This window comes from Enhydra lutris, unplaced genomic scaffold (assembly GCF_002288905.1).
Source record: "Enhydra lutris kenyoni isolate GAN:26980312 unplaced genomic scaffold, ASM228890v2 scaffoldscaffold43, whole genome shotgun sequence".
NCBI classification, from domain to species: domain Eukaryota; kingdom Metazoa; phylum Chordata; class Mammalia; order Carnivora; family Mustelidae; genus Enhydra; species Enhydra lutris.
The window spans coordinates 1,294,479-1,306,259 of record NW_019154127.1 but is presented as its reverse complement, the minus strand read 5'-3'; the positions used below and the strand labels follow the sequence as shown (position 1 = coordinate 1,306,259).

Genomic DNA, 11,781 nt, shown 5'->3' with positions numbered 1-11,781 from the left:
TGAAGTATTTTATCCATTTTGAGTTTATCTTTGTGTATGGTATAAGAGAATGGTCAAGTTTCATTCTTCTATGGATAGCTGTACAATTTTCCCAGCACCATTTATTGAAGAGACTGTCTTTTTTCCACTGTATGTTCTTTCCTGCTTTGTCGAAGATTTTTTGACCATAGAGTTGAGGGTCCATATCTGGGCTCTCTACTCTGTTCCACTGGTCTATGTGTCTGTTTTTATGCCAGTACCATGCTGTCTTGGTGATCACAGCTTTGTAGTAAAGCTTGATATCAGGCAACATGATGCTGCCAGTTTTGTTTTTCTTTTTCAACATTTCCTTAGCAATTCAGGGTCTCTTCTGATTCCATACAAATTTTAGGATTGTTTTCTCCAGCTCTTTGAAAAATGCCGGTGGAATTTTGATCGGAATTGCATTGAAAGTATAGGTTGTTCATATAGCAAATTGAGACATTGGTTTGCTTTCATGAAAATGACATTGCACATTGACATAATTTTTAAAATACAGGTCAGATGTAGTCATGGCACATTGTACCTACAGAAAGTTCAAAGTCACAAATCTTGTTAGTGAGATATTGAATCCTTAAAATATACAGAGACAGGCAATATCAAGTGAAAGAAAGAACTTGTTAAACTTTTCTCATATATGGGTCACATGTAATGAACAGATATGATTTTTGTACAACTCATTAAGTATAGAAGTAAATATGTAATAAAGATCAGTACCTTTTAATTTGCCAGTATTTTACTTATGAGCAAGTTCTCAAATGTTTTGGCTTATCACAATATTGGATCAGCTGAAGAGCAATTTCATTGTTAAAATGAAAAAAAAATGACAGTGATAAATGGATGCTTCAGATAATGGTGCATCACCCTGGAAATCCAACAAATAAAAAATGACTAGTAGAGGACAAATTGTAAAAGTGTATCTTTCTGCTAGTAAATCTAAAAACCAAAATTTAGTTTCAAAAATTCAATACTATGTACCAAATCAAAGTAACATTGATAATTTAAATTTTATCAGTTGTGCAGTTTTATTTGTATTTAATTTATTGATTATTTTGGTTTTATGGGTTTTGTAAGAGCCATAAACATAAAAGTTTATACCATGTTTTATGTCTGAACATAACTGAAGTAATATTATGATACAAATGGTTTTTTAAAAAACTTGTTCTTCAAAGGTATTTGAACATAATTCACCATTGAGAAGCACTATACAAATACTCCAGTGGAGGTATTTTTAATGATAATGGATAAATACTATGCCCTTACTTGCTTTTTAAAAAATAACATTGCCTAATTGCAGAAAGATAAGAGCAACGAATTCATCATTTTTATTTCAAAGCTTTTCACCACCTACTCACATAAGATGGAGTTTAACTAGAAATATAAAATATTTACACTCAAGATTCTTGTCAAGGAGAATAGCCTCAGATTCACTCTGGAGGCTCAAAAGCTCTATGGAGAGAAATAATATGAATGTAAAATTACCTTAAGGATATACAATCCGTCCATTCATATAGATCAGTGCCTTTCGGTCCCAGCCGCATACTAAAATCACCTAAGACACTTAAAACATACTGATGTCTGGGTCCCGTCTTGAGCTATTCTGATTTAATTAGATTGATGTGAGACCTGATATGTTTAATAACTTCTCTTGTATGATTCTAATTAAAAACCAAGACTGAAAACCACTGAAATAGAACTCTAAAGCAGTGCTTCTCATACCGTCTGCCTGTTGGTATCACAGAAGGTACATTTACAATATCAACTCTGCTATAACAAAACCTAACATAAATAATTCTGAAGCCAAAGCCCCACCCCCAGGCTCCTGGTTTAATGGGTCTGGGGTGGGGGCCCAAGCATTGGTATTGTTTCAAGGCTCCTGCAGGTGATTCTAATGTGTAGTCAGGCTGAGAACCACTGATCTAAGATCTGAACACCTGGACCACATCATTTAGGCTCCTGTATAATAAGAACACCTGGGCAAATTTGTCTCCTCTATTTACTGTAAGGATGTTGTTCATTGTATTCCACAGTGAAAGAAGTTCTTTCTGGTGTTAGAAGCAAGCGGAGTTATGCAACTCCTAAAGACATGTCTTTGTTTTTATTGCTCAGACACTGCATTGCTGCTAAAAAGCTTAGAGGCAAGGGGCACCTGGGTGGCTCAGTCAGTTAAACAGCTGACTCGATTTCCACTCAAGTCCTGGTCTCAGGCCCTGAAATTGAGCCCGGCGTCATGCTCTGCGCTCAGTGTAGAGTCTGCTTGAGATTCTTTCCTTCTGCTCCTCCTGCCCACTCTCTCTCTCCCAAGTAAATAAATAAAATCTTTAAAAAAAAAAACAACTATAAAACAAAACTTAGAGGCAAGTTCATGGCCAAGGCTTAGCAAATGTGGAACTATTCTGTGGAGAAACTTCATGCATTTTTTTTTTCTTAAAGATTTTATTTATTTATTTGACAGAGAGAGCACATGCACAAGAGGATAGCGGGTGAAAAGCAGAGGGAGAGGGAGAAGCAGACTCGCTACTGAGCAGGGAGCCCTGTGATGCTGGGCTAGATCCCAGCACCCTGGCATCATGACCTAAACAGAAGGCAGATGCTTAGCCGGATGAGCCACCCAGGAACTCCACTTCATGCACTTTTATCTTCTATTTTCTATTATTATTTTACCTTATCTCCCAAATCCTCATTTCCTTTTCATTAATCACAAGGCTCCTTGTTTTGTTGCCTACTTTGATAAGTCATTTTCAATTATTTCTGCAGCCATATGAGGTGGAAAAAATGAAGGCGAGAAGGAGGAGAGAGGAAGATAAATTCAAACATCTCTAGAGCATATTCTCAACTTTCTGCAGAATCAAAAACATATACATTGAATACAGGTTTTCATTACCTGGTGTAAACTCAGATTTCTCTGATTGGTTTTGTACAATGAAACTAATGTATGGTTTCATACAACCTATTTTAAATACTGACATGTAAGCCTGAAAACAGTTGAAACTTGAGGTTGTAATGGAAAATAATAGGATAAATTTGATTGACTACATGGTGGTATTAAACCTAATTCAGTTGTTTTTTAGATTATCCCCAAATGCATTCCTGGAATAGGAAATTATTTTTTTTAAAAATGAGGTGTTTAAATTGTTATGTAGTTTCATTACATAAATCTACTCTTAAACTCTGGAGGGAAGTATTCATACTGTGAATTTATAATTTAAGAGGATATAATTAAATATTGATCCTTAAGTTAGAGGATAGCCTACCTAAATGAAACATTGTATTAATTAATTCATTCATTATTCATTCAAACAATATTTCTTATTTAGCAGACTACTACTGCCCTATTCTGAATCAGGCTCTCTCCTATGTACTGGGGATCTAATGGTAAACAAAGTGCACCCAGTTTCTGTTCTCATAGAATCTACACTCTAGATGGGAACAGACTTTAATGAACATAAGTTGAAATGCATATTTATTTAGAATTAGTGAAAAAAGTGCTCTGGAGAAAAATACATAGTACTATGAAAGACTAAACCAATGGCAATGCTGGGGATGGAATTGGAGTCTGATATGATCTAATTCAGAACCAGTGTCTCTTGTGACTAAATTTGGATCCAAACCTGAAGGAGAATGAATGACTATTAGATGGGCAGTGTGAACAGGTCAGGGGAATTGGAAAGGTGCTTTCGGTAGAGAGAATAGCATTATATCTGAGTCATTAATAGCATAGGAATCTCTCTCTACATGTGTGTATTCATGCATTTACTTCCATATAGCTTCAAATCCATCTAATAGATATCTAACTAAAACTTTTCAACTCACTTGTACTTGTTAAAACTTGCACTGGCCACTGAGGGGAACAAGACATCATCTTTCAAAACAGACACATAAGAAGTTGGGAGAATGTCTGAACATTTTTACGTGTGTAACTCCTGAAAAGGGAGAAAAGTAAGGCAAGATGAGGATGCTTTGAGTGTCCTAATTTTCCATGCTGATGTAATGCTTCCAGTCTGATTCCCAGGAAGCTGATGCTGCAGGTAAAACTTGGACACATTTTTACAGGGAGAAGTCTAAAGTCCTCAATCTAAATTAGATTTCTTAAGACCTCAGAACAAGTCCCAGGAGGACATGACAACAGAGTTAAGTCAGCAGTCTGTATTGTCAGATTCCTCTCCCTGATTGTGATCTGATCATAATTTGTGGACAGGATGAGGTTATAGAGCCTTACATACGTGCATAGGTCCAGACAGTTCCTGTGAGCTGTAAAACCTCTAATTCTCTACATTCTTTGCTGGGATGACTAACAGGCAACTCAGAGCTCCACATCTGAAATGTAAATCTTGATCCATTTCTAAAAGGTCATTCATCCTTCAAGGGTCTCCCACCTCAGTACAATCCTGCTCCTACCAATGAAGACAGTCATCCCTGACTTGGTTCCCACTTCCAGTCCATCATCTACCCTCTCCAGTTATGACTCCCATGCACAGTGCAAATCCATCCACTCCTCCGCATCACCTGTATTCTGCCCACCTCCTTCATCTCCCATCTAGATGATAGCAATAACCTTCTAACTGGTTTCTTCATGTTTTATTTCGTGCCTTTCCAATCCCCCCTCCAAATGGTGATATCTTATTGTTTGGGGGAATTTTCTAGTTTTTTGTTTGTTTGGTTTTGTTTGTGGTTTGGTTTTGTTTTGTTTTTGAGAGAGAGAGAGAGAGAGAGAGAGAATGGGTATGAGTGGGGACGGGCAGAGGGAGAAGGAGAGAGAGAATTCTAAGCAGGCCCCACACTCAGCCTGATGAAGGGCTTGACCTCACAACCCTGAGAGCATGACCTGAGCCAAAATTAAGAGTAGGAGGCTTAACCAACTGAGAAACCCAGGCACCCCTTATTTTTGTTTTCAACACTGACTGGCTCATTTCAGTTCTGTGCTTAAAATCTTTAATGGGCTTTGCATGGATCTCAAGAGATTATTAAATGGTTCACAAGGACCCACACATCTGGACTTTGTCTGCACTTGCAGCTTCATCTGCCCTCACCGCAACTCCCACACCCCTCATGCTCAAGGCCTTCTGTCTGTGTTAGTACCAAGTTCTCTGCCCTCAGTGCATTCACCCACTGTCTCCCATGCTCAGGAGGCTCTTTATCTCACTCTTTACCTGATGACCTAATACTCAAGCTTCAGGTTATAGGTTAAGTATTATTTTGTCAGACAGACTTTCCTTTATCTCTTAATTAAAATTAAGGTCTCATCTCTTTATATTATCAATATATATACCTTATTTTTTCTATACTCTGTGTTATTTATTTTTATTTTTTTTAAAGATTTTATTTATTATTTATTTGACAGACAGAGATCACAAGTTGGCAGAGAGACAGGCAGAGAGAGAGGAAGGGAAGCAGACTGACTGCCAAGCAGCAAGCCTGATGCGGGGCTTGATCCCAGGACCCTGGGATCATGACCTGAGCTGAAGGCAGAGGCTTTAACCCACTGAGCCACCCAGGCACCCCTACTCTGTGTTATTTTAATCTGCAGCTATATCTCAATTTATAATTACATATATTTTTAATCACTTGTTTATTATTTACTATCACTAAAACATAAGGTCGTGAAGGCATGGGAGGGAGTCATGGTCAGAAGATAAGTTTTACAGTTGAGCAGGAGCCAGCCCAAGAATTGGTCTTTTGCACCATGCTAAGGTATTTGGATTTTATCTTGGAGGAAGTGGAGAATTAGTGAAAGAATTTAAGCAAAGTGGTGGCATGTTCAGAATTTGATTCAGAAAGCTGTGTGGTCCCCAGTGCAGTACCGATGATATAGGAGTAAGACCAGAGGCAAAGAGAGTAAATAAAATATCCCTGAATTGATTCAGATGAGAGTGATTGAAGGTGGAATAGCAATGTTATAACAAGAAGTATTTATCAAAGATTTTATTATTTATTTATTATTTATTTATTTATTTATTGTTTATTTTAGAGAGAGAGAGAGGGCAAGGAGAAAGAGCAGAGGCAGGGGCAGATGGAGAGAGAATCTGAAGCAGACTCCAAGCTGAGTGGGGAGCCCGACCTGGCACTCGATCTCACCACCATGAGATCATGACCTGAGTCAAAACCAAAAGTTGGATGCTTAACTGACTGAGCATCCCGGGCGTCTCCAACAGGAAATACTTTAAATAAATTAGAATATGGTGTCAATCAATGGTTGGGTTTCCTGTGAAGCAATCTCTGAGGTGGAGGTTAGGGTGCACTTTTCTTACTATGAGTGCTCTTGGGATCAACACCTGAGGGAAGGAAGGGAAGGAAGAGTATTGGTATAAGGAGGAGTGAAGCTGTGTTACATAACCAGCTGATGGCTAAGGCATCAAACCAAGGCTGAAACAAGTCCTTCTCCAAAGCATTTGCTTTTTATTGCCTCAGTTAGAAGATGGTAGTTTCTTTCAGCCTCTACAGAAAAGCAAATGAGACAAGTGTATAAAAGTGTTATTTGAAGCAGGTAAGAATGTCTGTCAAATTTCTAAGAAGGTTTTAACATGGTGATGGGAAGCAGACTTCCATGTTGGAGCAGTGGAAATGTAAGTGAATTACAAGGAAGGGAGAGAATTGTCAATGGAATAGGAGCCCCTGAGGAAGTAGAAGGGGTTAAGAGTCATGGAAAATTGGGAAAGTAAACAATATATCTTTTTAAATTTAAAGCAAGAAAGGAAAGCCAGTGTTGAGAATTGACTTTGGCTGTGAGGGACCAAAAACAAAAGCTCCTACATTATTTATGTTTCTCAGATTATTCTTATAATCAGGATGTACCTCCATTTTCCAAGTAAACATTTGTTCTTTAATACAGACCAGATATTCTATCTCATGAAAAAATTTAAAAATTGGGAAAGAACAATAAGTTGGAAGCTTCCAGGTTTGAAGATGGGATTTAAAGTGAGATAGAATGAGGAAGAGGAAATAGAACACAGACGAGGTGGTTGAAGGACAAGTCAGAGTAATGTTGGCAAATTCCTTCAGGTTGAGAATGGATAATCTTGTGTTTCAGAAAGCTAGAACAAAGGCAGAGAAAACCCTGCCTTCTGAGCTGGTGTTAAGAAACTATGAACTACACAGAAGCCATCTGTTTCCTCAATGATTCACTTTCCTCAAAGAAGGAGTTCTCACTTGGTCTAGAATGGTATTAAAATAGCAGCAACAATAAAGATAAGTGATTGATAGAAAATAGGTAGATAGATCACCCATCTTAAAAACTCAATGGCTTCCATATTTCCTATTCAATTAATGGGCTCTTTAAATCTGGATTGTATTGGACCTTCCATTGGCTCTTGGACTGTGGATGACTAAGATGGTGGACCTGTAGCAAACCACAATGTCTCCCAGCTGGAATATACATGGTGTGCTCCTTTTTGAATAGTTTTCATTCCTGTAATGGATTCCTTGTGATAGAATATGAAAGAAAATGGGGAAAGGTCCACACTTCCCACATTAAGCACCTGTGGTCTCTGGGCAGTGACGGAGAAGTGGCAGTCAAGGATGACAACTTGATTCTTGAACTTTGAAACTGCCTCAGTTGAATTTTGCTTGCTTTGCAAATTATTTATAAAACTACTGAAAGGTAGAATTAATTTCAGTCTCAATCCCATTCATATGAAAAGACTTGAAAAAGCATCTCTCCCTCTCCCTTTTGAGTCGATTAGTCAGGGGCATAAGCATGGTAAGATAGAGACTGGATTTATTTCTAGATCATTACCACATAGCTAGCCTAGCCAAGCACTCTGAAGACCTCACATTCTGCATTTGGCAAATGAGACACTTAAGCCTCATAACTTTGAAAATACCTTCTATTTCTAAAAGGTTTTCTATTATCAGAAATTAAGTGATTGCATAGCTAGTCCAAAGAGCCACTTTTAATTGTTCTATAAAGTGAAGTATGCATTTGCAGCATTGATAAGTGTGATATATTTCAAGTTGCCATTGAACAAACAGCTAATGGAAGTTTATATACGAGACATTTTTTCACCTGGAGACAAAGTGTTACTTAACAAATATAATAATTACCAGTAAATTCAATCATAAGGACTGCTTCTTTTTGTTGTTCTTTTATGGATCTTAAGAATAAACTGAAATCTTGGGGTATCTGGATGGCTCAGTCAGTTAAGCATCTGCCTTAAGCTCAGGTCATGATCTCAGGGTCCTAGGATTGAGCCCCACATCAGGCTTCCTGCTCAGGGGGGAGCCTGCTTCTCTCTCTCCCTCTGTTCCTTCCCTCATGCTCATGCTCATATACTCTTTCTCTCAAATAAATAAATAAAATCTTTAAAAAAAAAGAATAAACTGAAATCTGAATTTTTTTTAGGACTCTTCATTTTATAAAGCATCAGTGGTTATAGCAGACATCTTAAAACTAATACCTAAACATTGCTTCATATCCAGAAGTCTTTATTAAAACTAGAATTGACTAACCTCACTAAAGAAAAGTGGCTAAGATTAGAAGAAAGCAATAGATCATCCAAAGTACACAGTGTTTCTCAATTACTCTCCAAAGAACTAGCCAGGTTTTGGTGCTGTCTCCAGTGGTGACTTAATATATATATTTATGCCCTTTTTTTTTTTTCAGAGTGCTTTTCCAACAGGAAGTTTTCAACTCTGTAATTAGCCATCTACAATGGGAGCTCTGACACTTAATTACAACACTGCTAAGACAATAATAATAAGAGGAATACCAAAGTTGAATGCAGTATTTCTTGACACACCTCTGGCTACCTTCTTATTGGCTGGGAAACAATTATATATGACTAGTAAATAATCCATACAGAGATGAATGTCTGTGTAGAAAGGCAGCATGCATTTACAACAGGTACTTCTAGTCAGGCCAAGTTCACTCACTGCTGCTGATTTCAGCTAAAGCGTTATGGGCAGTAACCGTGGAGAACCTCTTCAGAGATTGCTGTAGACTCAGAGGCCTCGTCCAAGTTCAGGATTTCGAGCAGCTTCTACCCTTCCAGATTGGCTCAGTCTTCAAAGGAGAGGCGATGGCATTTTATCCCCTGCAGATTGCTGGTCTGGTTCTTGGGTTCCTTGGCGTGGTTGGGACTCTTGCCACAACCCTTCTGCCTCAGTGGAGGGTGTCAGCTTTTATTGGAAGCAACATTATTGTTTTTGAAAGGCTCTGGGAAGGGCTTTGGATGAACTGCATTCGACAAGCCAAGGTCCGGTTGCAGTGCAAATTCTACAGTTCTTTGTTGGCGCTCCCACCCGTCCTAGAAGCAGCACGCGCCCTCATGTGTGTGGCAGTTGCTCTCTCCTTCGTCGCTCTGCTCCTTGGCATCTGTGGCATGAAGCAGATCCAGTGCACGGGCTCTAACGAGAAGGCCAAAGCGTACCTTCTGGGGACTTCGGGGATCCTCTTCATCCTGACCGGCATCTTCGTTCTGATTCCTGTGTGCTGGACAGCCAACATCATCATCAGGGATTTCTACAACCCAGCCATCCACGTGGGTCAGAAACGAGAGCTGGGAGCAGCCCTTTTCCTTGGCTGGGCGAGCACTGCCATCCTCTTCATTGCTGGAGGTCTGCTCTGTGGGTTCTGCTATTGCAACAGAAAGAAGCAAAGGCACAGATATCCAGCCCCGGGGTATGGTGTGCCACACACAGAGAAGAGAAGGAATGTGACAATGTTTAGTAAGACTTCCACCAGTTATGTCTAATACCTGCTTTTGGCTCAAGCTCTGGATTACAATCAAAGTGTTTTATAGAGTCCTACCAGACACTGTAAGTACGTCAGGCATGAGAACTTGCTTTATGGCTGCACTTAAATGGAGATGAAAGTATAAAGGATATATAGATTGTACTCTGTCACTTGTGTTAGGAATAGAAATGACTTGCTTTGGGCATTCTGATCTCATGTGTAGTAAATGCATTTGTACACACATAATCCCCATTCCAGTTTGAGTAGTCAGAAAGCAAGCATATCCATATCCTTAGTATAATGGTAACTACTGTTTTTTGACAATCATATATCACCTGTTATGAAATGCAAATTTTATTGCAATTGATAACACATATCAATAAAACATATTCTAAAACATAACCTATTTTTCCTCCAAAATTATTTCTTATACTAATACAGTAACAATTTTCTTTTTTAAACAATTACTCTGAAAAATAATAGATCTCAGATAAGGATTTTTAATTAAATTTATCAAAATATAGAAATGCCCATCTAATAAAAACATTTGGTATTCCTTTTGGAAATTCAAATGCACTGGCAAGGAAACACTTTCAGGGGAAAAAAGGGCACTGATTTCTCCTAGGTAATTTATGATGATGATTATTTAAAGCACCTAATTTATACAGTTAAACTTCCCTGGAATTATATATTCAAAGGAAAATAATTGATAAATGAAAAGTAATATGTTTCATAAGTTATAATTTACACCTACAACAAACAGAAGCTATCTATCTGTTTTGATAAAGCATATCAAAATAATGCTATAAACACTCAACTCTCATCAAGAGGAAATATGGTCCTAATTAGGGAATTGAGGTTTGGGTGTTGAAGGGAATGGTTTCTGTTCTTTGTTTTATTCTTTAGTCATTGTTGAGGTCTACACATGCAAAGCAAAATGAAGAATTAAGATAATGATTCAGGTGATTAGTCAGGCTAAAATAAGTACCTCCATTTTATTCTGAAATAAATAAATAAGTATGGCTAAGACATCTTGTTTTGCTTGAATTATGTGTACTATTTCCTCAATTCTTCACTTCCCATTCATTTAACATGCCATACTTAAAGTGCCAGTATCAGGGTTATTATAAGTGTGTGGGGGGTGGAGGAGGCTGGGAATGTGAGGGTTTATGCGGCAAAAGCACTCCTATGAGTGTGCTGAATATTTCCAATATCTTATGAACCAATCAATGTTTATATTTGCAATTCTAACTCTTCAAATATTTTGTTTCTTTTATAATAAAACTGTATGTAATTTACAGTACCCATTTGCAATGAAAAGATTAAATTTGTTCACCAAATATTTATTGCATGTCCAACCTTACTATAATAAAATAATAAAATACTTACATGTTTTCAATTATGTTGATATATTTCACTATGGGGTCATTTTCAGAATGAATTTCTATTCTCAAAGATCATCTAATAACCCTGAAACATTAAATCAGAGATAACTTAAGTCCAGATGTGAAGGTCAAACCCTCACTCCATTCTGTAAACCACCAGCAAGACTTCAGTAAGTCAAATCTTTGGTAATATAAAACTATGCTTAAAAAATTAGTAATAAATAATGATAAAGCCACACAAATGTAAACATCTTCAAATAATATCAATAAAAAAGAAAAACAATAATTTAGAGAGACTTTTTTCCCCTAAGATTGTTTTCTTTTTCAGAGTTCATTCAGAAAGTCCTAAATTTTGGGTGCATTGAAAAGGAGTCATTTATCATATATACAGACAAATAAGTACAAAATCAAGACATGCAAGATATAGGCTTAAAGGTTGTCATGGAATCATTTATCTTACCTTTGGCAAACTAGAAGTAACTAGCCTCACATGATAGGCTCCAGAGAGTAAATAAGGCATGTTATCCTGCTAGCGAGAGATCAAAGAGTAAAAAGGTGCAATGGGGGTAAAATCACAAGATAACATTAGCCACTGAATTTAGGTTAAATTTCAGGAATGAAGAATTCTTTTGTTTGCTCTTTCATTAATCAAGGTGTACTTCTGGAAGAATGATTTCTATTTTCCTCACTCTGCTACAATATTTTCCT

The 11,781-nt window shown here is 37.5% G+C and overlaps 1 protein-coding gene across 1 annotated transcript; it reads left to right on the top strand.

Moving 5' to 3' along the window:
* The first annotated feature begins 9,032 nt into the window (after positions 1–9,032).
* Positions 9,033–9,707, top strand: LOC111155829 (claudin 17). Its single transcript, XM_022516245.1, has one exon. It carries the CDS (start codon positions 9,033–9,035, stop codon positions 9,705–9,707), a length of 675 nt encoding a protein of 224 aa, XP_022371953.1.
* The last annotated feature ends 2,074 nt before the right edge of the window (positions 9,708–11,781 follow it).